Here is a 27,677-nt window from a genome sequence, read left to right as displayed (position 1 = left end):
ACATGCATAGTTTTCCAATCTGTGTTTTTACCTACGAAAAACTATAAAATGTTGAATTCAGCATAGGAAAAAGATGAATCTCTATGAAGTGTCACAAAGGAACACTTCTTTTGAAATTGAACTTTATTTTTTCTGTATTATTTTATACACTTCTGTACTTTTCTTTATTCAAATTTATTAGGCAGTGGGTTTAAAGAAGCCCTATGGGTATTTCTTCTCTCTATACTCTATTTAATTTACTTTTCTGGAATGTTTTGTTCTTTTATGTGTGGAAAATCATCAAATCATAGAAAATTACATTTTTAGCTGCAGGCCTTGTGAACAGAAACAAAGGCACAGATACTGTTTTTTTCTCTTTTCCCCTCAGGTGTGATTAAAGCAAATCAGTAAATCATTAAAACACGTTGAGGTGAAATTCCACAAAAGCAAACCGGACCCTGAACCGACCAAGATATCTGGAGTTTTGCTTATGCAACTAACACATTTAGACAAAACAAACACTTTTTTATGCAATTTCTGGAAATCTCATATTTGTAACGTTAGGTGCTGGTATAAAAGCTTCACCGCGGTAAACAGGAAAGGCTCTTCTTCCTGATGAAGATGATGATGCGTGTGTGCCTGAGCTGTCATCTCCTGCTTGCTGGGATTTTTCTGGACGTATTTGCTGCGACGCCTGAAGAATGCCAGCTGCTGGTCACGCCTTTGTCTCTGGCCGACCCTTCTGTGGTAAAAATCCTCCTTAAAAATCCAAATTAGGAGACATATTTTTAATTAGAAAGAAGCAAAAAGACAGATAAAGTGCCAAAAATGAAAGCTGACATGTCAATTTGTCCTTAATAAGACTTCAAGGTTTATTTTTTTTTTCCACTTGGAGAAGCTTAATCTCTCTTTTTTTAACAAGCTGATGCACAAAAGTAAATACTGTATCCTTAGTGTAAAAGTTCAGCAAATATTCAGCTTATCAAAAAAATCAAATCCCTCGGATGTTGAATGAAAGCTGTCACCACGTATTCCTGTACAGATTCTCGGAAAGACAAACTTCCTGGCAGGCTACACGGATTATGGTGCTTTTAAAGGCATCCTGAAGGCCACAGAGAGCTCCTGGCTGAACATCACAGAGTCCAACATCGCCTCTGAAGTGCTGATGTCTCAGGAGAACAGGATGTGAGTCGTCGCAGCAGAAACACTTCTATTTCAATGCAACATCTGCAGAAGCAGGCTGAGTCTCTGATGAGGAGCTCTTAGGACGACTGTGGAAGCCACAGAGGTTCATGGATGTATTGTGGAAACTAGTTTGATTATTTTTTTATATAAATATCTAATTTATTTTAAGAATTGAAATTGTAAAGCATGACCAACTTAGAATATTCAATTCAATTCAATTTCATTTGTATAGCCCAAGATCACAACAACAGTCGTCTCAATGGGCTTCGTCATATGTGGGCAAAGGGAAACTCAAAGCTGTGACTGATGAAAACAAAGAACAAAGTTTGTGTTTCAATGTGTGAAATAATCATTTATGCCCCATGACAAAGTCTTAATCTGAAAATATGACAGAATTGAGAGCTACATCCACAGAACAAATTGTTTTTTGAATTTGCTGAAGTCAAAAATAATTTTATTGGTTTGTTTTTTGGAGGTTTTCTTTTGCTAACTTGCTGCCTGACACGTCTAAAGTATAACTTAGCTGCAATTTAATTTAAGGAGCCATAAATAGTATTGCCTAATTGTTTATTTTACTCTGATAAACCGTCTTTTGTTTGTCTCAGAGACTGAGAATCGGGTGGATTTTGATGAACTGGGGTGGATTTTTGCTGTTTTTTTGGGCTTAAAATGGTCAGATCTGGCAATTCTGACCGTCGGAAGCAAAATTTGCAACAAAAACAATGACTGTTTGCCTGCTTTTGAATTACAATGTTTCTATTTTCAGTCACTTTTATTCATATTCTTAGTATTTCCGATCTGATTCACTTCTTTGTGTGACGATTCAAACAGAAATGGAACCTGCGTTGGGTCGACGGTGGCGATGACCCTGGAAGGGCAGAGTGCAAAGGTTGCATGTAAGTTTTGAGCCCTGAACCGGCTCCTGTCAACATGAAACTTTTTTTTCCTGCGCACAGTCCGCTTCCTTTGAGATTAAACAAACTGGGAAAATAATTTTGTGCAGACTTTTGATCCTTTTTAGTTTCACAAGGATTTGGTTTGCAAAAACAGAAAACACCACCAGACTGATTGTCTTTAACAAAAGTGCAGCAAAGATGATTAGTTCATTTTTTAGAAATTGAAATTTGATGAAAAAAGTTTTGCATCTTTGTAATCAGATAAATCTGCATATTTGTAAGACTTTTATCATTTTAGTCTGTGTATTTTTTATTTTAAGAGACTTTAGATTCCTGTTTCCACCTCATTTTTATGACTCTTACATTTACAGTTTTCATTTGAGATTTTTCTTTGCTTTTATCTTTTATTTTTAAGTTTCTTTCAAAATCTTTTAACATTTCACATCTCAGACATTAAACCGTCTACAGAAAATAGATTTAGTGTCTATTTCCCATCTATTCTTTTATTTTCTTTATAATTTTCTGTCTTGTAAACACATTTTTAAAACGTAAGCTTTTAGCGTTCAAAGACACCTTTTTAGTAAAGCCTTTATGTAGTTTTACTTGTCCACATGTTTTCATTTGATTTTATAAATCTTGTTAACAATTTATTTGATTGATTTTGACTATACTTGTGGGATATGTGTTTGGGGGTTTATGTGTTTTTATTTATTTATTTCATTATTATTTGTTTTATTATTTTTACTATGTATGGTATTTAAACTACTATTTTTATTGTCTTACTGCTATCTATTTTATCTTGGAAAGCACTTTGAGATGCTTTGTATGGAAATCAAGTTGAATTTGAATTCCTTTAAATAAGAAAAAAAAATTGTATCACTTTTACATTAATTTATTGAGATTTGAGGACAAATTACAGCCAAGAAATAAAATTTCCTTTTATAAAAAAAACAATAAAAAAGAGCTGTTGAGTTAGGAGATTCTCATTGATTGTTTCATATTTCTGGATTTGTGTTTTGGACATTTTTATTCAATACCTTATTGTGTACGTTATTAAATCTAAATAAAGGTGTCCACCATCAGAAATTATTGGATGTGAACTGGACATTTCAGGCTTTCACGTTCATTCATTTCTGATCATGGACACCTCGTCAGGCATTATTATCCCTTACTTAATGGACACCCTGCAGCCAATCAGGATCGAGTATTCAGCTGTACCACTGTATAAAGAGAAGCAGCATGAAATATGATGTAGGCAATGATGTGTTAATTAAAAAAAACATTTACATTTGTTTTCTTCTTGTCTCTAGTTGCAGACATGAACTCGGTGCTGTCTGTGCTGCCAAGCTGCGACGGCTGCTTCGTCTTTTACATCAACTTTACAGCCACTAATGTGAAAAAACTCCTCGAACAAATCAATGTCAGTGACAAAGCTACGGCTGATGAGGCTCAGGGAAGCAGTCTGTATCTTATGGGTAGGAAACAACTGAACAAAGACCCAAAAAAAGGCTAATTTTTGCCTTTGCAGCTTTTTACGATCTTTTGTCTTTTGGTTTCCAGGCAAACAGTTGACGCTAAGCCCGTCAGACTTGGAGCATTTCAGGAAGCAAGCCAGCTGCCTCGGCTTCATGGGAGAGCCAGATTTTCTCTTCAATCCAGAAAAAAGTGATTTTGAACTCAAATTCTTTGAACATTTGCATAGAAAACCCCGTAACTTAATCACCTGTGTGTCTCTGCAGGTTTCTGTCGAGAAGGGGAAGGAATCCGAATGCCGTACTCCCAATAGTTTCATCTGTTAAAATGTGATCTGTCTCTAACTTCAATAAAATAAAAAGTAAAATTAAAAAAACATCCAATGAGTGTCAGTGACCAATGTTTATGAACAAAATACTTTATCACAACTCATCCTACAAAGAATAAAACAGCCCACTCCATCAGAGAATTTCATAAAATAAAAAATATTTTGGAATTAAAATGTTGTTGAATGACTTTTTTGATGACCACAATGTTAGCATAAGGTGCAAAATATTGATGATAAAGTTTTGCACATATGTGTTAGGGAAATGCAATCTTTGTACCATCTCGTACCAATTGTAGCCTGAATTATTTTTTTATACAAGTGAATACAGTACATGATTATTTAATCCTTTTCCTTTATAAAGAACCTTACGCATCCCTCCATCTTTCAAACCAAATCTGCCTCCAAACATCAAAAATCACAGTCATCAAATCCTCCTTTACAGTTGAACAAACAATTGCTTTTATATTAAAAGGCAGAAAGGTTTCACCCATGTTTGCTCTGGTCTTTCTGTGGACGCTTTCCACTTTCAAGGACTGGGTTTGCCATCCAGAGTCCGAAGGTAAGCCTCCACACCTCTTAAGTAGCTTCTACTGAAAATGACTGCAGCTTCTCCATGGCGATGGGGGTGAGGGGGGTCACTTAAAGACCAAGAACGTGCCTATCATCAAACTGCAAGGACCAGCTTGTTTAATACTTCTCAGGAAGAATTAAATAATCTGCTTGTGCTCAAGAACTAGTAGTAGTAGGCCTATCCGTTCAAAATTAAGTTTGAGCATTGTGAAAGACCCTGTCTAAAAAATGATGACATCACAGCTGGAGAAACCATCAGAATTCTGTTATTGGGCTCATAAAAAAGTTTCAAAATCCACTAAAGAAACCAAAACACATGTGTTGGGGATATCCAAAGGAAATTGAAATTATTTTGCCAGAATATTCCAAAAATATACATGACATATGATACAAACTGTCAGAAGTGTGGGAATGGTTAACAAAAAAAAACCTCCGTTGCCATGAAAATCCAAAAGTTTACCTTTGCAGATTCTTGTAGAAATGACATATATCTGTTCGTCACCCCTGGGCGACCAAAAAATAATATGGTTGCTATAAAAACAAAACCACTAAAAAAAAGCATCATTTTGAAATATGTGGGGTTTTTGTGTGAACTTGTCATGTGCAGCTCTGACCAGGTGATGCAATCTGTGATGCAATCTAAAGTGGTTCAGGCTGTCTGTTTCCTTCAGAAAAACCCAAATCGATGCATTTCTGTCAATCACATCTCTGTAAATAGTCTCTAAGTACAGAGACATTGATCTGGTGGGCAGTGGAAATTTACTTCTGTTTGATCCCATTAATCATTTGCATTTCACTTTAGGAAGTGATTGATAAATGCGTAACATTGCGTTTTTTAAATAAAACCCTTTGCAGCCGTTTATATGTAAAGAAAGATATGTCTTTTTCCCATGAGGTTATTTGGACACAATTTGACTTTAAGTTTTTTAAATGTTAATGAATCCCAAAAATAAAATAGAAATATCACTCAAGGGAAGACATCCAGAGTTTTTTGAAGTTGTTAAATAATAATAATGTGTCTTTAGAATCTGCTGCGTTTTTCAGTTCCCCTGAACTGTTTTTATCCTTCTTCCACAAACAGCAGTTCTAGAGTAAAATCAAGCAATCAGCAGATGGCTCAATGATTACATTTTTGTTGAGTAACCCACCGAGTACACACAAACATTGAGCTGACCCCATTACAGGTTTTAAAAGCTCCTGTCAGTGCAGCAGAGTTTCTGTGTCTGATAAAGATGAGTGCAGAAAAGATCTCAGTGCTGCTGCTGCTGGCAGTAATCGGCTCACATGCAGCTCCCAACGCCTCCGAGTGTGACGGTTTGGCCAAAAGGCTGCCGACAAAAGACCTGAACAAGGTGAAGCGCTTCCATGGGGACATCGGGGGGGTTGGACTGCATGATGGAAAGAAGAAAGCTGTGTGTTCAGGAAAACAGAAAGGGGTGAAACTGTTTTATTATGGAGTGGATGAAAAGAAGAGTGAAGGAGTTCTGGAAGGGAAGAAAGGGTCAGATAGGGTGATGAGTCTGAAGACGGAAGTTTAAGGTATGTTGATGTGAGCGAGAGGAGAAGGAGAAAATGTGGAGGGAGACGGATGAGGAGGTCCAGGGCATCCCTACAGAGGATAGAATGGATACTGGCGAAGGTTTTGAAGACCCACGCCAATGAAAATTGTGTTTTTAACATGTTCTTGTGTCGTTTTCCAATGATTAAAGGACTAAATTTAGTTTAAAACTCCACTTCTAAGTATTTCTTTATTCAAATCAAGGAGCAGACCAAAAAATACATTTCAAATCATATACGTCTTTGTTTTCTTTGCGGTAAAGATGTTTTTTTCCGGGAAAGGAAGAACCCAAGGTTGGACAAATGGGAGAAGAGAAAGGAGAACACGAGTTGATTAGATCTTGATGAAGATGTTGGGATCTGAAAGAGATCAGAGACTGCAAAGTGGAGGCTGGGGAGAGTGGAGCCGGAGAGCAGAGGAAGATGGTGTGAGGATGACTCTGGTTGTGGTAGAAGTTAGGCACAGGAAGAGTCCTGTGAGACTTTCAGGGAGGACGTTGAAAAGATCACAAGGTGCTTCTAGATGACTGGACAGCCACAGCTAAAGGGATGAGGGAGACTGGTAGAGCCGACTCAAGTCTTCATCATCAAAGTGAGGACCACGAGATCAAGAGGAAGGTGGCAAAGGTCCAAACAAAGAGCTTCTTTGTCAGGTTGGCCTCAAAGGAGGGAGAGGTGAATCTGCACAGGAGATGGAAGGATGTTCAGCAGGCTATGGAGATGTGTTGACAGGCGCTGCAAGTGTGAAGGAAAGATGGAAGGAGATGTTTGAAGAGCTCATCTTCTTTGACTCTTGTGTCTCCCTGTGGATGGTGAGCAGGTGGAGGAAACATCTAGAGGTGGAGGTTTGACTGAGGAGGATAGGGATAGACGGAGGCAGATGATCGACTGTAGTGACCCCTAAAAGTCGTGCTCTGATGTCCAACATTTTCCTTCATTTGCTCCACAAACATTTCAAACATTTGTGTTTTTTATTTCATTGTTAGATTCTTACATGTTATCAGCCGCTGATTCAAACACGCCTTTGCTTCATGCAGATTTTCAGGAACTGGGTTCTGGTCTGGGGCGTGTCCGACCATGAAGAGGGTGATCATGTGCTGGGAAATGCCTCCAGCTCCCACGTGGAGTTTAAACTCCTTCCAGACAACAAAACCTTCACGTACAACGAGAGGAACGTGTACCGGTGAGTTCTGCCTCTGGAACTCGAAGCGGGACGTTTCCCGTTGACGTGACGTATTGCTGTTTTTCAGTCACAACCTTTCTTCCTGCACTACTTACTTCATCCATATGACCGTACCGTCTAATAATGAGACCGAGCTCCAAACCCTGCATGCTGACAACATCCGTAAGTGGCAAAAAAGACGTGCTCGTCTTAAAAATTGATTTATTTATTATTCATTTACTTTTTTAATAATAATAGTTATAGAACATGAATTAAACAAGAAGGATAAAAGAGTGTTGCTTTGGCTTTGTAATGACCTAAAACGAGTTGTGTTCCACTACTGTTTTTGTGTGTCAGGAGTGGAGGAGGACGGACAGCCTGTGGAGTACAATGACACCGGAGCTGTGGACTTCTATGAGCCCTGCTCTGATTGTTTGCTGCTGGTCTACAAGTGCTCAAAATTTCGATACCTGCTCAGCTACAGTAAAACCCATGTTCACACTGAAAACAGACTTTTGGTTTGACTGTTTGATCTCACTCTCATATGCTGTGTGTCAGAGGAAGAAGGGTCACATCGGGATGTTGAGCAGCACAAAGCCGCCCATGACGACTACAAGAAACTCGCCGAATGTCTGGGGTTCCCTAAAAAGAAGCCGTACGTCTATGACGGAGTGGCTGGTGAGTGTCAACCACAACACCGAGAGGACAACCGAACAACCGGGGCACAGTACTGGAAGAAAGGACAGTAAAGGCATTTGTTGTTTTCAAAAACAACTAATTGTTTGTTTGTTTTCTTCTATCAACCCAGACTTCTGTCACAAGAAATCCGCTCCAGAAGCAAACCCTGATAATCAGTCTTAGGAGGAACGTTTCAACTTTTATCAGCAAGAATCGTTTGTAATGAAATTTAAAAAAGCAGAAAAGTGTAATGAGCGTTTTGGGTTCTCAAAATAAAAAGAGCTGCTTCTTTTAAAAGGTCTTTTTATTTCATATCTCATATTTTTCTCACACTCTGGCGGTGTGGGCGTGGCCTCCTCCTTTTTTTCTGTGACTCTAGCAGCAAAAGGCCTGTCACCAAAAGGCAGCCCTGCCGCTGACGCCTCGTTTCTTAAGGCGCCGGCTCCCTCCTTTGTCGTGTTTACAATCAGTCCTTTGGAGACGCCAAGAGGCGACCCGTCCAGACTGTCATCAATCAGGACGTCTGCCGTTGCTGTAGGCTGTGAGCTGGATTCCGCCATGTCTGGCTGAAACAAGATGCCAAGGCAGCCAACATCTGGCACTAAGAAGACATGGTCACCACAAAGCACCAAGAACTACAAGGACACTGAACACTTCTCAAATGGTTGTATTTTTAGCAGGTGTGGCCACTATTTACTAACATTTTACTGGAAAGTCAGCATGACCACAGTGTCTAATGTTGGCCACGCCCACATCTTTACTCATAGAGATTCGAGAGCAAAAAAATAGGGCACGAAATCAGCTAAATACACCAAACAAACCAAAACTTTCCAAGATATCCTGCCAGACCTGAGGAGAAAGAAACAAGACAAACAAGAAAAACACACACGCATATTTTAATTAAGACAAAAATATACATAAGTCAGGACACACCATAAGAGGGTTTTTTGTGGTCAGGTGGCCATGATACACCCTTATTATGGGGAAAACGTGGTATTTTATTAAAAGTTGTTCACTGTAGATAGATGGAGAAAATCTAAGAGTTTTTATTTTTGCTTAATTAAAACAAGATTTTTGGAACCAGTACTTAGAGTAATCTCTGAAATAGTGATTAGTCAATCAAGCTGTATGTCAAGTATCCCACAATGCACCTCATTTAGATAGAAAACCATAAACAGAAACTCTGCGTCACTCATATGTATGAACCAAAGCTTCTGCCAACAACAGCCGTCATCTCATAAGAAGTATGTCAGGATCCCTGGCACTAACTGACAGCTCAGCATTAAGCCGCTTTCTGCTCTGACACAACTCTCCGTGCTAGCAAACATTTTTTTGGGCTAACTCTTCCAGCTAACTCCGCTGAGTCAGTTTTATGAAAACACTCAAACGTCCTCGTTGAAGCAAGTGCGCAAAAATGCAGCGCACTCTTCTACGCAGAAGACTGCGCTGAAGCCTGAAAACAGCGGAAAACGGCCACACTTACCGACTGGGGGCTGCAGGTCTGTTTCCTACGCTGACGTTAGCTTCTGGACAATCATTCTAGCTGTTTACCTTGAACTGTACTGTTGAACCTTGCTGAGCGCTAACCACTGCACCACCGTGCAGCCCCTGGAAATTTCAATAGGGTGAAAATGTTTATCCATCACATGGTAGTCAGTATTCAGCTGTAACTCTCACAGTTCAAAATACATTTGAGGGCGACATTCTTATGAGCAAATGTGATAGTCAGGGTCATTATGTTTTTCAAATAATATCCACTCAAAATAAGATCTTTTTTACTATTAATATATATGGTTACAACTCCAAACTTGAAAACGTTCAGCTCCTTTCTTTGATTGAAAATGATATAATTTTGGTCTAAACATATTTCCTGATGCAATTCTTATAATTGGAGGGGATTTTAATGTCACATTAAATAATCTAATAGAAAAATGGCCACCATGTGCTTTTTCTTCTGATAGTCCCTTACCCATTCATTCGATAGTCCCATTCATACGATAGTCCCCTTCCCATTCATTAATGCAGAAATATAACCTGAAAGATGTTTGGAGAGAAAAACTCCCATCAAAGTCTGTTTTTACCTGGAGTAACGATGATGGATTCAAACAATCTCGCATCGATTACTGGCTGGTGTCTGATTGTCTGGGTGCCAGATGATATTGAAGTCAACATTCTTCCTTCTCCACTAACAGATCATTAAGCAATTTACATTTCCATTAAATTATCCAAAACTGGATCCTAAATAAGAGAGCTTACTGGATGCTAAATAACTCACTGCTTAAATTAGACATAGTACAACAAAAGGTTTCTAAAGTAATCTCTTACTTTTATAATCAAGCAAAAGAAGACAACTGCTATGGTAAAAACTGGGAACTATTTAAAATTGAAATGACTAATTTTCTTAGAAAGCTTAGTTCAGAATTAAATAAAACTAAAAAAAATCTAAAGAAAGCCAAATTATCTATGACATGATTGTCATGGCTAGCTAGGCTAGGCGGACAAGATGCTGAAACCCAGAAGGACGACAGGAGGTGAGTTATGGTAAGTAAGGGTTTTATTTCCTCTGCTGATGAGGATGTTCTGGTGCGGCAGGGAGGCAGCGTGGCTGGAGAGGTTCCCTATGTCTGGGACGAGACTTGAGGATCAGCGGTGGCTCTACGTGGCTTGGAGGTCCGGCTATTACTCGTGAGATGCGTGGCGTTTGGCGAAGTTCCACAAGGAGGTAATTGAGTCCAAAAGAGCTCCTGCTCGGCGTGACAGCTTGGGCGTCCACTCGTGGGAATGTGGTTCCTGGGAACAGGACAGAGAGTCGTGAGCTAAAGGCGTGAGGTACATAATCTGAGAACATGAGTGACCAGACTAAGCACCATTAGAGGTAACGAACTGCCGATGAATCCTGGTCTTGAAGCTCCTTAAGTAGGTCTGGCAGGCAGATGAGTTGAGTGGACGCAGCTGGGAAGAATCAAGGGTCAGACTAAGCACCATTAGAGGTAACGAACTGGCGATGAATCCTGGTCTTGAAGCTCCTTAAGTAGGTCTGGCAGGCAGATGAGTTGAGTGGACACAGCTGGGAAGAATCAAGGGCCAAGCAGAGAGGGGAGGGGGAGGAGTCTGACAGAGGCACCATGACAATTATGACAATTTCCAAAAGAAAATCCTGCAGATTTATCAGACGATGATAAAATAAATGTGGCATTATTTCAATTAGAATTAGACAGTATTTATAAGAACAGAGCTGAAGGAGCCTTTGTTAGATCAAGGCTGAAATGGTTAGAAGAGGGGGAGAATAATTCCTCTTATTTCTTCAATTGGAGAAACATCGTGCCAAGTCAAATACACTACATCAATTAAATATTGAAGGCCAGATTACCTCTGATCCCAAAATTATTGCAAATTATGTTAACCTATTCTACAGTAAACTGTATGCCTTTGAACCCAGTGAAGACCCTGACCACATCTTAAACTAGAATATAGAATAAATACAGGCCTCTGAATGGTATCTTTGTGATTCTACCATCTCACAAAATGAAATACTTTTGTCTATTAACCACCTTAAAAATAACAAATCTCCAGGATCAGATGACTTAACAGGAGAATTTTATAAACAAGTTAGTGATAAAATTACCTCCTATCTAACACAGGTATTTGTGGAGAGCATAGAAAAAGGCATCCTTCCTCCAACATTAAATCAAGGTGTACTTACCCAGACTCTCAAACCCAAAAAAGATGTACTTTTCATTGACAACTGGCGTCCCATACGCCTATTAAATAATGACTACAAGATTCTTGCATCTGTCTTTTCAAAAAGACTTAAATCTGTTTTAAACTCAGTTATCTCCAATAACATTTGTCTTGTTCTTGATATTTTAGATTACTCACACCTAATCTCTGATGACAGTTTTATACTCTTTCCAGACTTTTACAAAGCATTTGACTGTTAATCATCATTTTATCTTCAGTTGTCTTCATAAATTCGGTTTTGGCCCTTTCTTCTGTAATACAGTTAAAACTCTGTGTAACAATGCTCTATCAAACTGAAAAATGGTACCTCCCCTGGATTCAATCTTAATAGAAGAATCAGACAGGGGTGTCCTATTTCCCCTTATCTTTTTCTTCTACACTGACCAAAAATATAAATGCAACACTCTTGTTATTGCTCCCATTTTTTATGGTATGAACTCAAAGATGTGAAACATTTTCCACATACACAAAATAACCAGTTCTCTGAAATATTGTTCACAAATTTGTCTAAATCTGTGATAGTAAGCAATTCTCCTTTGCCAAGACAATCCATCCCACCTCACAGGTGTGCCATATCAAGATGCTGATTAGACAGCATGATTATTGCACAGGTGTGCCTTAGACTGGCCACAAGAAAAGGTCTTCAGTTTTGTTTTATTGAGGGGGTCAGGGGACTCAGACAACCTGTCAGTATCTGGTGTGACCACCATTTGCCTCATGAAGTGCGACACATCTCCTTCGCATAGAGTTGATCAGGTTGTCTATTGTGGCCTGTGGAATGTTGGTCCACTCTTCTTTAATAGCTGTGCGAAGTTGCTGGATATTGGCAGAAACTGGAACACGCTGTCGTATATGCCGATCCAGAGCATCCCAAACATGCTCAATGGGTGACATGTCCGGTGAGTATGCTGGCCATGGAAGAACTGGGATGTTTTCAGCTTCAGGCAGAGACATACTCCCAGACGTCCCTCTCTATTGAGGGCCAGATAAACCTCCTCTGGATAAGATTGAGGGTCCGTTGTACTCTTCCATGGCAAGATACTTTGGACATGTGTCCCCAAGAGATCACCTTCGACCTGAGACGAGAGGGGACAAACAAGTTACCACTGGGACAAGGTGGGTGGTTAGGTTCCTCACCTTGGGCTTGGAGAACCCTGGTGTCAACGTCCAAGTGAGGTTCCCCACGACACAGGTGGAGGGCAAAATAGTGGTGGTGGTACGTTCTGTGGGGGAGTACTTGCGTGAGAGGGCAACCGGTTTGACATTACAGGTACCTGGCTTGTAGGTGATGTTGAAACGGAAGCGATCAAAGAATAAGCACCAACGAGCTTGCCGGGAGTTTAGTCTTTTCGTGGTTCATAGATAAGCCAGGTTCTTGTGGTCGGTCCAGACAATGAATAGTTGATCCACTCCCTCCAGCCAGTGACGCAACTCCTCCAGAGCCAATTTGATGGCCAGCAACTCCGGTTTCCAACATCATAGTTCTGCTCTGCAGGAGACAGCTTGCCGGAATAAAAGGCACAATGTTTAAGCTTTCCTGAACTTTCTTCCTTCTGTGAGAGAACGGCTCCCACTCCAGAATCGGAGGCGTCAACCTGTACAATAAATTGTCGTGACGGGTCGGGTTGGATGAGAATAGGCGCTGTAACAAAGAGTTCTATAAGCTTATCAATGGCGTTTTGGGCCTCAGGAGTCCAAAGGAATGGGTGGCTGGTAGAAGTATGTCGTGTGAGGGGGGTGCAATACTACTATAATTCTGGATAAAACGATGGTAAAAATTGCCGAATCCTAAGAACTGCTGTAGTTTTTTACGGGTTTCAGGAGGTTCCGAATTTAAGACGGCCTCGATTTTAGAGGGATCTGGTTGGATACGACCGGCCTCGATGATGTAACCTAGGAATTGCACGGTGTTGACATGAAACTCGCACTTCTCGTATTTTACAAACAATTTGTTTTCCAGGAGTCTTTCCAGAACTTGGCGGATGTGGTTGTTGTGTTGTGTTTGATTTTGGTAGTATATCAGGATGTCGTCCAAATAAATGAAGACAAAACGGTTTAGGAAGTCTCTGAGAACGTCGTTGACCATTCTTTGAAATATGGCTGGAGCGTTGGTTAATCCAAAAGGCATGACCAGGTATTCATAGTGTCCTAGAGCAGTGGTCCCCAACCACCGGGCCGCGGACCGGTACCGGGCCGAGGGACACTTGGCACCGGGCCGCGGGAAATTTTGGCACCTGGGACGCACAGAAAGAAAAAATAATCTCCATTTTATTGTTTTTTTTCCGAAAAAAAACGTTTATTTTGAAAAGTGACCGGATTCTCTCTGTTAAATCCGTCACACTTAACGCACGTCAAAGTCGCGACACCAAACATCACATGATACACCCCGCTGAAATTAAACCCAAACAACCAAAATGAGCAAAAAACAAACATGTTTATTGTTTTTATTATTACTAAAGAGAAAATACCACCCCCGGTCCACGGTAAACGTGTCTTGCGTTGCACCTCAACCCCCCACACACACATGCACACACCAGTCCGCGGTAAACGTGCCTTGCGTAGCACCTCAACACCTCCCAGCGGTCCGCGGTAAACGTGTCTTGCGTTGTACTGGTCCGCGGTGACAAAAAGATTGGGGACCACTGTCCTAGAGGAGTATTGAAGGTCGTTTTTCACTCATCCCCTTCTTTAAAAGAAACGAGGTGGTAGGCATTAGGTAAATCTAATTTAGAGAAGATACAGGCTTCTTGAACAGAGTCGAAAACAGAGGTTATGGAGGCCGGGAAAGCAGTCATGAGAGGGAAAATAATCGCCTTCTCATCCCACAAAAAAAGAAAAGAAAACTCTAAACTAGTGGATTTAGAGCAAAAAATCAGACTGTTAGAGGAAACCTACAGCAACTCTCCGGATGATCAAACTCTACAACAAATAAGGAAAGTAAGAATTGAATTAAATGAAATAACTAATCAAAGAACACAGTTTTCATTACAGAGACTACGCTTGGAGAGGTTTGATCACAGTAATAAATCTGGGAAATATTTGGCAAATCAACTCAAAATAAACAAAGAGAAGACAACTATTTCATCAGTCATAGACCTAACAGGAAATGCAACACATGATCCAGCTGCAATAAATTCAGTTTTTAAAAACTTTTACCAATCTCTCTACTCATCCCAAATTAATCCTTCTGACAATGACATCAATAGTTTTCTCAATAGCATAGATTTGCCTAGACCAACAGAGGAACAAATCACAGCCCTGGAGTCCCCTTTTACTAAAGAAGAACTACATAAAGCATTAACCAACATGCCTAGTAAAAAAGCCCCAGGACCAGACGGCTTCCCAGCAGAATTTTATAAAGAGTTTTGGCAAATCTTAGCTCCCATTTTTCTCAGAATGACAAAAGAAATTAAGGACAACAATTATCTACCTCCAAATATGAATTCTGCTAATATAATCTTACTTCTGAAACCTGGAAAAGATCCCACATCACCATCCAGCTATCGACCCATATCACTGATTAATGCAGATCTTAAAATAATCTGCAAAGCCTTGGCAGGAAGGCTGGAGAAGGTAGTTCCCTCTCTAATACATCCTGACCAAACAGGTTTTATAAAGGGTAGACATTCATCTACCAACGTGCGCAGATTAATCAACCTCATAGATTATACAACCATCAACAACCGAGAAGCAACCATTTTGTCACTGGACGCAGAAAAGGCATTTGATCGGGTCAACTGGAAATTTTTAATAGCCACCCTGAACAAATTTGGCTTTGGAAAATCATTTATTAACTGGATTAAAATATTATATGCCTCTCCTAATGCTCGTATCAGAACAAATGATCAAACATCTCCAAGCTTTAATTTACAAAGAGGAACCAGACAAGGCTGTCCACTATCTCCGTCCTTATTTGCACTATTTATTGAACCTCTAGCTGCTGCTAGTAGGCAAAGTCGAGACATTGAAGGCATTCAAACCAAAAATCTAGAACACAAAATAAGTCTGTATGCAGATGATGTTTTACTATTTACTCCAAATTCACAATCTTCCATCTGCCAAATCATCTCCCTAATTAATAGATTTTCCTCAGTTTCAGAATACCCCATAAACTGGTCTAAAAACACAATTCTACCAATTAATTGCAATTATCTAAATCCGTTATCTATTAAAATACAAACAGGCAACATAAGTACTTAGGTATAAATATCTCCTCTAGGCTTTCTGATTTATTCAAGCTAAACCACACCCAACTACTTAAAACAACCGAGGCTGATCTCACTAGATGGAAAACTCTACCCATTTCTCTAATCGGGAGAGTTGCAACCATAAAAATGACGATTCTCCCCAAAATGAACTACCTGTTTTCAATGATTCCTTCCAAACCTCCAACTACTTGGTTCAAATCATTAGACTCATTCATTTCCCAATACCTCTGGGAAGGTAAACCCCCACGGATCAGTTTAAAAACTATTAAAAAACCTAAAGATAGAGGAGGACTAGGCCTTCCAGACTTCCAGGACTACTACTCCGACTCGGCCATGCTGCTCTTTCTTTAGCTGTTGGATGGACGGCAGGTAAGTCTCCAGGCCCCCTTGTGGAGTCTTCTCCCTCCCTCTTGGTGGTGGGCTTTATGTGGAGTCTTCACTGTTGCACGTGATTCACACTGATGCACTTGGGTTTTCACTGTTGCACTTGGGTTTTCACTGTTGCACTTGGTTTTTCACTGTTGCACGTGATTCACACTGTTGCACGTGATTCACACTGTTGCACTTTGGTTTTTCACTGTCAAGTGTATTTGTAAACTGCGTGCTCCCACACTTGCAAAGGGACAGGACTGGACCAAGGATTTCACTCTTTCCAAGTCTTTTATTAGCAACAGTAGTTGGCAGTAGGTGGTAGTAGTTGGAAGTTATTGAACATTGTTGAAAATAGGAAGTAGGAAGTAGGAAGTAGGTAGTAGTGGGGATAGGTGAAAAACCTTTAAACAATCAAAACAAAACCTTTAATCAATAAAATGCTCAGCATATTTAAATCAAACATAAGGTAAACCAGGTAAGTAAATTAAAATGAAATCTAAACCAACAATTTGTAACCAAGAAAATTAAACCAACAACTCAGTTTAAATTGTAGGAAACTTAAATACAATTTATCTTAACTTAAGTAGATTATTTTACCAATAATTATCTTTTTCCAGTTTAACAAATATATATAATTTCAAAACAAACATTTGTAGGACATTTTACAACATTTAATTATTTTTTCTCTTAATCCAATACAATAATGTGACATATTAAAGTCCAGCATTGAGCTTACCAGTAGCCCTTTATAGTCCAAGCCCCACTCACGCAGTGGTTTGAGTTTAGCATCCAAGTTCGTGGAAACTGCCGTCATCCAGCTCAGTTCTTACACACGCAGTGGTGAAACGCCGTTTTAAGCGTTCCCAGCTTCCGCGCTGATTGCGTTCATTTAGTTCAGCTGGTAACGGCGCGCGTGTATTGTCCTCCGTGCTGAGCGCACGCAGGCTGCTGTGCGCTCATGTGTGAGGTGCTGCGCGTTCATGTGAGGCACTGCGCACTCCAGGTCACAGCGAGGCAACCACCTCCGCTGATCAGCGTGACACCTCCCACTCGATCTTGTGGCACTGTCCTGAAAGATCGTACTTCCTCAGGCGATCTGGTCGCTCTGAACTTGCTCCTCCACTGGCAAGAGGACAACGAGGCGTCGGACGTCTCGATGCAGGATGGTACTCTGACAGCTCTTTGAGGATTCAGAATCTCCAGCGACAGGAACTGGCTTTGGAGACCTCACCACACTGAAAGCACCATAACTTGGGGAGACCTTTACAAAGACATCTCGAACAACACCTCTCTTGTCAGTATTCACACCAACCACTCTTGCAAGCTTGAACTGACCTCGTAATGCGTTCTGGTCACAGAGCCAAACGACATCTCCAACGGCAACGTTCCTTTCAGCAGTATGCCACTTACTGCGAACGAATAGATTGGGACCGGCCAGTTGGCTCCAGGACTTCCAGAAGTAGTTGACTTGGCATTGAATTTCCTTTAGTCTCTTCAGAGGGTAGGTGGTGTAATCGAATGACTTGAAGTCTCCACTCGATGAGGCTCTACCAAGCAGCAAGGTGTTTGGACTGATGGACTCTATGCGTTCCTCTTGACTCTGGATTTTGGCATCAATGGGTCTTTCGTTGGCTAGGTTGGCAGCTAGCTGAAGTGTTGTTAGGAACTCGCTGAAAGTAAGGCCTTCTACCTTGCGAAGACTCAACAGAGCTCTTTTGGTGACTCTAACAGCAGCTTCAGCAGCCCCATTTCTGTGAGGTGAATCAGCAGGGTGGATCTTCCATGTCCAGTGGGTTCCATTTCTGGTGGCATATTCTTCTAGTGATGCTTCGTTTTGCTCTCTCAGGAAACTATACATGTCCTTTAGTATAGGTTTTGCTCCTATAAAGTTTGTGCCTGGGTCAGACCAGATTTTTCGGGGGTGGCCTCGGACGGCAGTGAACCTCTGGTAGGCAAGCAGGAAGCTCTCTGTTGATAGCGTATTTGCTAGTTCAACATGGATGGCTCGACTGGACATACAGCAGAAAACGACGCCCCATACTTTCATGGTCACTCGCCTCTTTATATCATCCTTTACATGGTATGGTCCAAACAGGTCAACGGATGTAAACTGAAATGGTGCGGCAGGACTTGATCTTTCTTCAGGTAAGTCCCCCATGATTTGCCGACAGGTTCTCGCTTTGGCCTTTTTGCAGAGGATGCACTTGATTTCGACCTTTTGGGCGAGAATTCTTCCCTTGATGACCCATGCCTTCCTCCTCATTCTCAGTAGGGTTCCAGCCACTCCTTCATGCCCTTCTCCATGAGCTTCTCTGGCTAAGAGGGTAGAGATCCAGGCTTGGAATGGTAGAAGGGGAACAGCTTTTAAGTCCTCTTTGAAGATCTGGATTCTGCCACCACACACTAAAAGTCCAGTTGACTGGTCTCTGTAGACAACGAGCCTGTCTGTTGTGGTACTTTGAAAGTTCACGCCCTGTTGTGCCGCGAGGCAAAGGTCTCTGAATGCATCTTCTCTTTCAAAGACTGTGATGACACCCGATGACTGTACTGCCTCCCACTTTTCTTTGTCTTTGGTCTTGACATGTAAAAACTTTTTTGCTGCTCTCCAGATGAATGCAATGGTCTTGACCAGTTTCCTCAGATCACTGAAGCGCCTTTCGTCTACCAGCTCTTTGATTGTTGTTCCTGCAGGTGGTCTTCTGGAGTCTTTGACTAGATTATGGTCTTTCAGGTGAGTCTTGGTAATTATTGCTGTAAAAGTCTTTTTCTGGATTTTAGCGACATTGTCTCTGGCTTGTGCAGCAACGTCTCTGGCGGATTTCTTCGGCCACTCATCTGTAGGGAGTTTAAGAAACTTTGGACCCGACTGCCACTCAGAGTCCTCAGTCAAAAGTTCAGGACTGGCCCCTCTGGTGATGATGTCCGCGATATTTGTTTGTCCTGGAATCCACCACCAGTCGTCAACGTTCGTGCTGCTCTGGATCTCACCTACTCGATTCGCGAAGAAGGTCTGGTAACCATAACTCTCACGCTGAATGGCGCCCAGGACTGTCTGACTGTCGACAAGATGAAACCACTCCTTGACGTCAATTCTGCAGTGTCTCTGGAAATAGTTCTTCAGTCGAGCTGCAAAGACTGCTCCACATATCTCTGCTTTAACAGGATCACCTTTGTGGTCAAGAGGAGTCAGCTTGGCTTTAGACTCGACCAGTCTCACGACGACACCATCGCTGCAGCTCCAACAAAGGTACATCACAGCACCATATGCGTGTTCGCTGCCATCTGAAAAGGTAATGCCAGTTGGTTGTGCGCATGGATCTAATGGAGTCAGGGAGCGAGTGAATCGAAGTTGGCTCAGGACAGCATATTCTTCGAGCAGTTTTATGGCGTCTTCTCTGAGTTCTTTGGATAAGGCAGCATCCCAGGTGTCTTCTTCTAAAGAGTACTTTGCTTTTGCTTCCTGAAAGGCTCTCCTGACAAGAATGGCCCCTTTTTGTTTTGCAGGAGTCACAAGTCCAAGGGGGTCATATAGTCCAGAGACTTGGCTCAGCAGTTGTCTTCTTGTCAGCGGATCTGGAGTTTGGGTTCTTACTTCTTCCTTAAGCAGGTCTTGGCCGAGGCGCATCTTTTTCTTCTTTTTAGAGAAGTTTACTGCAGCCATAACATGGAGTTTGTCGTCGTCTATTGTGTAGCCTAGGCCAAGGGCTTTGTTGTCATCTTCGGTGAGCTGGTTTGGCAAGATCATAACCTCTGGGTGCTCTGTCTTCTCATCTCTGGGCTTCCTTCCACTTTGACCTGAATAGACCCAAGGCTTCATGTAGAACCCGCCTGCTCTCAGGATGCGTTCGATGTTAGACGTGAGGAGGTTTAGATGGTCAAGGTTGTTGTGAGAAGTTAAGATGTCATCCACATATGCATCTTCTTCAAGTACACGTCTTTCCTCTTTTAGGTGACTGAATGGAGGTAGGTTGGCAGTCTCTCGCATGGCAACCTGGGCGATGCAACCGGCAGGTTTATCTCCGATGTTTACCCTGGTGATAGCATAGTCTTCTATCTCAGACTCTTCCGTGTCACGCCAGAGAAATCGATGCAGATGGACCTCTCTCTCCTCCAACCAGACAGAGTTGTAACTTTTAAGGATGTCACCAAGCGCAGCAAAGACCCCAGCACGAAACCTCAGCAGGACGGCTCTTGTTGGATTCAGGACATCTGGACCTTTGATCAGCATGTCGTTCAGGCTGAGACCTCTGTACTTCTGACTGCTGTTCCACACCAATCTCACTGGGGTGGAGACAGAGTGTGGGTTTGGTGCAATTAAGTGGCTGACATACCACACTGGCCCAGTCCAGCTCTGTAGAAGTTTTTTGGACAGCTTCACTGCAGCTTTACGAACGATCATTTCGTGAACTTGTGAGGTGTAGGCTGTCTTCCACTCAGGTTCTTTCGACAGTTGTTTTTCTGTCCTGAGGAAAGTTGCTTCTACTGCTCTTCTGTTGTTGGGCAGAGATTCCAGCTCTGCGGTCCACGGATACTTTGCGTGCCAGTGTGGTTCAGTGCTGTGTTCATCTCCGGTCACATAAGTCAGGCCATTTCTTATGATCTCCATTTCTCTTTCTTCAGCGAGTGTCATTTCTTTTCCTCCAGGCTGGCAGTTCCCGCAGCGGCAACCTCCACATTTTGGCGGCTCCAATACACTCCCATTTCCACCATTTTAGGAACTCTTTGCTGCTGGTGGCTGTATTGGACTGGACCTCAGGTTGGTTAGTGTACTGACGGGAAACTGACTCTTTAGAAGTAAGTTCATTGTACTTAACAGCCGCAGTTCTCATGGATCTTGCAAAGTGAGTCTTTGACGTATGAGCTGTTACAGTAACTTCCTCAAAGAGGTTCGGGTGCGTGCCTCCGACCGTCTTGCCTAGTGGGCCATCCCAGAGCACCAGATCACCGATTGAGCGAACTTTCTGAGGTACGAGCTGACCTTCTTTGTGGCTAATCAGTAGCTGGATCTCTTTGGGTCTCACGAGGTCTTTGAAGGCAACATCTGGGAAGATCCTCTGTAGCTTGTTAGCTGAAACATGTCTATGAACTTCTGCAATTTCATCAAGTCCATAGCAGATGAGTTGATGTGACTTGAGAGTCCCTCTTGGAGTGCTCACACGTATTTTGAGGAGGTAACGCTTTGTTGCAACGGACACCTTCATTCCTCCAACGCCATGGACCACTAATGTGACGTTCTCACTCTGAAGGTTCAGCTTGCTTGCAGCTTGATGCGTTATATAATTTGTGTCAGAAGCCAGATCAATGAGAGTCCCAACTCTCTGTCCATCGTTGGCAGTGACATTGAGGAGCATCAAGATGACTGGATACTCGTGTAAGCCATGCTCCTCCAGAAGGCCCCTCTCAGCTGCAGCAGATTTGTATGCACGAGACATGACGTTGCAGAAAGCGTCTCGACACTGCTGGGCCAGCTCAGGTGAAAGTTTGGAGAAGAATGCTTCTTGGACCTCAGTGAATTTCTTTCCTTCTGCTCTCACTGGCGTGGACTTTGATGACCTCTGGGAATAGTCTCTGGATAATGGACACAGAAGATAGTGGTGTTGGTCTTTGCACTCTGGGTTGCCACACAGGTAAGTGGATTTTCTGCAGGGTTCGCCATTATGAACTTCAAGGCATCTCCTGCAGGCGCCAAGCTGCTGCACAGCGTCTCTTTTCTCTGACAGCTTTGAGGTCCTAAATTTTCTGCAGACGTAAAGCTTTTTCTTGTGTCTTGTGTCTCCGCAGATTGTGCAGCCTGCTTCACTAGTAGACTTTGTGGTCTTTGTTCTAGCGTATTTTACTGCAACCTTTGTCTTCTCTTTGGCAGGGTCGATGTCCCTCAGTTGCTCTAATTGTTCATAAATTGCTTCTTGGGAATGCAGGAATCCAAGCAACTTATCAAAGCGATTTTGGTGGTTCACAAAATTTTTCTGGTCCGCAGCATAGGTCAACCAATCTTTCTTCAGATTTTCTGGCAGCTTGCTTTCTATGGACTTTGTGACTAGGGGGTTCTTTAAGGCCTCTGCACTGTCTAGTTGACTCAGATCATAGAGCGCTTTTTCAACAGCTTGGATCAGCTCCACAACTCTTCTCGGGTTGTTTCCCCTGACAGGTGGAATGGCTTGTAGCTCTTCAATGATCTCTAGTGCAATGGCGGTCTGGTTCCCATACCGGTTCTCGAGGACTCTGAAGATCTCATCTGCTGTTGCGTAAGTTGACAGACGTAGATCTTTGGCCACCTTCTCTTCGAGACTATCGAGCAGTTGAAACTTCCGGACTTCTCTGGACCCGGTTGGTTCCCCTTGCTTCTGCAGAGCCTCCCATTCTCTCTTCCATCTGTAATAGTCACGTTGAATGCCGGTAAACTTTGGTAGAGCTGTGGCTTTGAGCTTTATAGCTGCTACACTGCTGTGGGCTGTAACAGGGTGACGTTCAGTGTCCTCTTTGATGCTTGCTGCTTTAATGAAGGCAGCCTTCCTTGACACCAACTTGGGCAGGCATAACTCTAGCTCTTTAAGGCGGCGATCAAAGTCTCTTTGCTCGGCAGGTGGCGCCCAGCGATTCCAGATCTGATGCTCTTTTTTGACCTTGTACACCAGCTTCTCAAGGTTGGTGAGCATAAAATCATATGCCCCCAGTGGCGTGTCTGGCTGAGTGGAAGAGACATTCTCACACTCTGCCTCTGCAACTTGAAGCGCCAGCAACAGTTCTTTTTCCCCATACGAGGCCCACAATGTCTCTCGAATCAGGAGCTTAACTTCTTTTAATCTTTGCTCACATTCTTTCTCCGTCTTTTCTATGTCGGCTCTTTGTAGATCGCTCAGCCCTGGTGCGCCCTCTGTTGCGTTGCGCTGTTCCAGATATGCGGCTTTCACGTCTTCGTTTGCCTCCATGACTCTGGAGCCCTCCATTGAAAGCATTTTGAAGTTTTCCTGTAGCTCCTCCACAGACATCTCCATGTGGGTCCTCACAATGTTATTGGTCAAGCGGGAAAAAAGTCTTTTTGCTGTGGTCCGCTCCACTTTTAATTCCTCGAGTGTTTTTGACTCGGCCATGCTGCTCTTTCTTTAGCTGTTGGATGGACGGCAGGTAAGTCTCCAGGCCCCCTTGTGGAGTCTTCTCCATCCCTCTTGGTGGTGGGCTTTATGTGGAGTCTTCACTGTTGCACGTGATTCACACTGATGCACTTGGGTTTTCACTGTTGCACTTGGGTTTTCACTGTTGCACTTGGTTTTTCACTGTTGCACGTGATTCACACTGTTGCACGTGATTCACACTGTTGCACTTTGGTTTTTCACTGTCAAGTGTATTTGTAAACTGCGTGCTCCCACACTTGCAAAGGGACAGGACTGGACCAAGGATTTCACTCTTTCCAAGTCTTTTATTAGCAACAGTAGTTGGCAGTAGGTGGTAGTAGTTGGAAGTTATTGAACATTGTTGAAAATAGGAAGTAGGAAGTAGGAAGTAGGTAGTAGTGGGGATAGGTGAAAAACCTTTAAACAATCAAAACAAAACCTTTAATCAATAAAATGCTCAGCATATTTAAATCAAACATAAGGTAAACCAGGTAAGTAAATTAAAATGAAATCTAAACCAACAATTTGTAACCAAGAAAATTAAACCAACAACTCAGTTTAAATTGTAGGAAACTTAAATACAATTTATCTTAACTTAAGTAGATTATTTTACCAATAATTATCTTTTTCCAGTTTAACAAATATATATAATTTCAAAACAAACATTTGTAGGACATTTTACAACATTTAATTATTTTTTCTCTTAATCCAATACAATAATGTGACATATTAAAGTCCAGCATTGAGCTTACCAGTAGCCCTTTATAGTCCAAGCCCCACTCACGCAGTGGTTTGAGTTTAGCATCCAAGTTCGTGGAAACTGCCGTCATCCAGCTCAGTTCTTACACACGCAGTGGTGAAACGCCGTTTTAAGCGTTCCCAGCTTCCGCGCTGATTGCGTTCATTTAGTTCAGCTGGTAACGGCGCGCGTGTATTGTCCTCCGTGCTGAGCGCACGCAGGCTGCTGTGTATGAGGGGCCGTATAAGACATTATTTATTCTGAACCATTCACATTCATACATTCTTGCTCTCACAGTCATATATACTCTCTTTCGCATACATATATTCTCTTACGCATCCATATATTCTCTCTCTCACATTAATACATTCTTGCTCTCACAGTCATATATACTCTCTTTCGCATACATATATTCTCTTACGCATCCATATATTCTCTCTCTCACATTCATACATTCTTGCTCTCACAGTCATATATACTCTCTTTCGCATACATATATTCTCACTTGCACATCCATATATTCTCTCTCTCGCATGCATATATATTACTTTACACATACATACATTCTCACTCTCATTGTCACTCTTAAAAAAGAATGTATGTATGTGAAAGACAAGTATATATGAACGTGTGAGGAAGAGTTTATATGTGTGTGTGAGAGAGGAGTATGCATGAAACGGAAGTGACTTTGCATGAAAAGGAAGGCACTTTGAATGAAAAGGAAGGCACTTTGCATGAAACGGAAGGCAGATGATTTCTCGTGCTCTGATTGGACGAGAGGCCGCCACCTCCCATTTTGAACAGACGCTAACACGAACCAATAAGAAGGCCATCGGAACCTTAAGAAATATTTTATCTTCACCTCAAGTGGTCACAAATCTGTCTGCATCTCTAGAGACACAAAGGAATGTCTCAAATACCAATAATGGTAATAGAAGTGCCACCGAAACAGAAAATCCGTATCCACCTTATTCCTAGCCCCCATGAGCCTTTGCGTGAATTATGGGCGACACTTCCTGTAGACGCTGGAACACGCATTTACATTAAAACAAATTCCTCTTGTTTTCGATCCATAACTACATATAAATGTGGGAAAACCAGCTGTCATTTCTTAAAAAAGGCAACGGTGAGGTGGAGATGAAATATTTGTTAAGGTTCCGATGGCTGCAGGACCCCCGTGGCTACTTCTTGCCGGTTCGTTTTTTTTGCAAAATACAATCTTCACGTTCGCCATGAGAATGAACAAAAAAAACATAATGATAACCATGTAAAACAGGTTATGCAAAAAGAAAACAAAAATAATAAGGCAAAGGAATCTGTTAAAGTTTCAGGAGAGACCATGTTTCAACTGTTCTGACAGCTTTTTTGTTAGTGGAAGATTTAATACTGTTCACATACAAAACCATTTCTTTCTGAAAAACATAAAACACGGTTTTTTTGTTGGCATATTTACACTTGTGTATAAAGTATTTAGCCATAATTATAAGTAAATTAACTACATATATTTTTTTCTGCATTAAAGTGTGGATGCCATGCTTTGAACAACTTTGTCAAATAAAAAAGCCCTTTAAACGCTGATTCTATTGATACCAATAGTTCGCGTCGAAAAAAATCCGAAGCATATGAATAATAGACATCTTTCGAAGGAATCAGAGATTTGGATCTGCCGCTAGAGCGCAGGCTGGAAGTGAACCCGATATAACCTGTGACGTCATGAAAGGCGTTGACTTTCGCAGTTCCGCTTCGGACAGCATGTAAACAAAACAGGTAGTCTTCGTTTCTCTCGTGTTTAAATCTGTTAATCATCAACATGCCAAGTCGTTGTGTGGCAGCTGGATGTAGCAATACATCTAGTGAAAGTGTATCTGTGTATAAAATTCCCAAAACAAGAAACGCTGCTGAAAAGGGGAAAGTTCAAGAAGGTGGACGGCGAAGGATTTTTCCCTCCAGATCTGCAGGAGAGAAGTCTGCGTTTTCGAAGGGACAAAAACCGGGACACAAACGAAGAATTTTGAACGGAGAGTTGGGAGGAGGATCTTGGCTTCTGAGTCGAGGAAAGGCGGGTGAGCTGGAAGCGAGCGAGCCGTTTTCTGGGTCGGAGAGGACGGCGCTGGAGTCGGGAGCGGAGGCTGCTAAGCTAGTGTGCATCACGATGGATCACATTGAGGCGAAGTAGTCGTGTTTTCTGTTGTCCTTGGATCCAACTGGAGTATTTCAACGCACTCAATGTTTTGCAAGAGAAGCAACAGGCCTGCAACGTTTTTTTTCTTTTGCTTTTGAGGTGCCGGTACCGTGAGTAAACTGAACTGTGTGTGTGTGTGAGCGCGCGCGCGCACGAGAAAAGGTTTCAAACGGGTTCAAACGGGTAAAACTGTTAATGTTCCACAGTTGTTAATGGTATACAGTGACTTTGTTAACTAAAGAGTAGTACCATCTGGGAAACTTTTATTTTGTGACATTTATTTTGTAAATTGGGTTGAAAACCAGTGTTTACCTTTGTTTAGATTAGGCCAAAAGGGGACATTTTGAGTATATTTTAGGGTAAGTGGAGTAATTTAATTTTATACATTTTTTAGACTTACTGGAGTCTAACCGAATCTTCATGCTGGCTATCGTCATCGGCATGATCACTAGACCTACTACTTTCTGCTATATCCTCCTCACTTTCGCAAAAGGGTTCGAATCGATACGGTTGCAAAAGTGACTCATCATCATGATAATCTCCGCAACTTTCCTCTTCATCTTTCTGTTCATCTGATGATAAATCGCTAATAGAGACGGTAGCATCACTCTGTGCTTCGCTATCGGTGCTAGCCATGTTGTCTTCCTTGTCTTCCTTTCGTTACGTCACAAACAGGGCGGCGCGAATTCGGCGGAATGCGTGAAGCCGGCGGCCGTCCTCGTTGTTTATATTGCATTTTTCGCTATTTATTCTTTTTCGAAAAATATTAAAAACAATCGCAACATGAAATAGAAACTATTTACTATATTTTGGCTTATTAAAATAGGCCATGTCACCCACACTTTAAGTCTTTCTTGTGTAAAATATCCAAAAATAATATGCTCGTAAAATAATCTATAATTTTCACATTGATGAGTTCTTATAAAATGTATCACATCTTTCCAAAATAGTTGAGTGAAAGAGCAAAACCAAAAAAGATGAGGCACAGTTTCTGGTGAGGAATGACAGAATGAACAGTTTATGTCCAGATCTTTTTTAAACTTAGTAAAGAAATGTTTCACTGGATAAAATTTGTGAAGAATTTTGAAAGAAATTTCTCTGATTTTATTGGTGATGAAATACTTTTGTGGCAGGGTCCAAACCTTTTCCCACTGAATTCTACATCCAAAGCTGTTCCAGTATGAGATAATATACGGTTTTGTGGCAATCTCATTTTGCAACAGAGAACGGATACTTTGATTATTCCTGCTAGCTGAAAAACATACCTTTCCACACCACAAGTCTGTTAATTTGGGATTTCTTGCTGGTTCATGTTAGCGTCTGCACTGTAATCCCTAGCGAGTTGACTGAACTTAAAAATTATTGTGTAACAGATTACGCAACAGTTAAGTTATATTATTAAAACTTAAGTTAACATTTATTAAAATTAATATTGTCAGTTGGCTTACATTTGTATTATTTCATATAAAAAATATTAAGATTCTTAAAGTTTTTA

At 41.6% G+C, this 27,677-nt stretch overlaps 4 protein-coding genes across 8 annotated transcripts; 2 read left to right on the top strand and 2 right to left on the bottom strand.

Annotated features, from left to right (window-relative positions):
- The first annotated feature begins 580 nt into the window (after positions 1-580).
- On the top strand, positions 581-3,916 carry tbt-bp1 (tributyltin-binding protein type 1). Its single transcript, NM_001201521.1, is given in 6 exon segments — positions 581-726; positions 1,022-1,164; positions 1,996-2,060; positions 3,371-3,535; positions 3,621-3,725; positions 3,800-3,916. Coding segments are annotated over 6 exon segments (657 nt in total). The 5' UTR covers positions 581-594; the 3' UTR covers positions 3,847-3,916.
- Positions 3,917-5,616: 1,700 nt separating this feature from the next.
- Positions 5,617-8,125, top strand: LOC101169047 (saxitoxin and tetrodotoxin-binding protein 1). Its single transcript, XM_004073732.5, has 6 exons — positions 5,617-5,783; positions 7,026-7,171; positions 7,239-7,333; positions 7,508-7,633; positions 7,709-7,828; positions 7,959-8,125. The coding sequence occupies exons 1-6, from the start codon at positions 5,664-5,666 to the stop codon at positions 8,009-8,011; spliced, it is 660 nt and encodes a 219-aa protein (XP_004073780.1). The 5' UTR covers positions 5,617-5,663; the 3' UTR covers positions 8,012-8,125.
- A 2,239-nt stretch (positions 8,126-10,364) lies between these two features.
- Positions 10,365-20,760, bottom strand: LOC105355030 (uncharacterized). 5 transcript variants are annotated; one of them, XM_078955078.1, is made up of 4 exons: positions 12,891-20,760; positions 12,707-12,792; positions 10,696-10,780; positions 10,365-10,618 (listed from the first exon to the last, which is right to left on the bottom strand). In XM_078955078.1, the coding sequence occupies exon 1, from the start codon at positions 20,753-20,755 to the stop codon at positions 17,237-17,239; it is 3,519 nt and encodes a 1,172-aa protein (XP_078811204.1). In that variant the 5' UTR covers positions 20,756-20,760; the 3' UTR covers positions 10,365-10,618; positions 10,696-10,780; positions 12,707-12,792; positions 12,891-17,236. The 5 variants fall into 5 exon arrangements, with proteins under 5 accessions (XP_078811204.1, XP_078811203.1, XP_078811201.1 ...); XM_078955077.1 differs by having other exon boundaries at positions 12,707-20,760; XM_078955075.1 differs by having other exon boundaries at positions 10,696-12,792.
- LOC111948154 (uncharacterized) lies at positions 20,760-27,659 on the bottom strand. Its single transcript, XM_023959569.2, has 2 exons — positions 24,014-27,659; positions 20,760-23,678 (listed from the first exon to the last, which is right to left on the bottom strand). Exon 2 carries the CDS (start codon positions 23,238-23,240, stop codon positions 20,766-20,768), a length of 2,475 nt encoding a protein of 824 aa, XP_023815337.1. The 5' UTR covers positions 23,241-23,678; positions 24,014-27,659; the 3' UTR covers positions 20,760-20,765.
- Between the last annotated feature and the right edge of the window lie 18 nt (positions 27,660-27,677).

Source organism: Oryzias latipes, chromosome 11, assembly GCF_053564925.1.
Source record: "Oryzias latipes strain Hd-rR chromosome 11, Olatipes_Hd-rR_3.1".
NCBI lineage: Eukaryota > Metazoa > Chordata > Actinopteri > Beloniformes > Adrianichthyidae > Oryzias > Oryzias latipes.
The sequence above is the reverse complement of the archived record's forward strand: the minus strand, read 5'-3'. Positions and strand labels throughout refer to the sequence as shown.

Bases quoted from the DNA above. Each gene is read 5' to 3' on its own strand.
- LOC111948154 (XM_023959569.2), bottom strand. From the start codon at position 23,240: ATGGCCGAGTCAAAAACACTCGAGGAATTAAAAGTGGAGCGGACCACA.
- LOC105355030 (XM_020706973.3), bottom strand. From the start codon at position 20,755: ATGGAGATCATAAGAAATGGCCTGACTTATGTGACCGGAGATGAACAC.
- LOC101169047 (XM_004073732.5), top strand. From the start codon at position 5,664: ATGAGTGCAGAAAAGATCTCAGTGCTGCTGCTGCTGGCAGTAATCGGC. The intron at 7,634-7,708 runs GTAAAACCCATG...GCTGTGTGTCAG, and splicing joins TCGATACCTGCTCAGCTACA to AGGAAGAAGGGTCACATCGG. The intron at 7,829-7,958 runs GTGAGTGTCAAC...CTATCAACCCAG, and splicing joins CGTCTATGACGGAGTGGCTG to ACTTCTGTCACAAGAAATCC.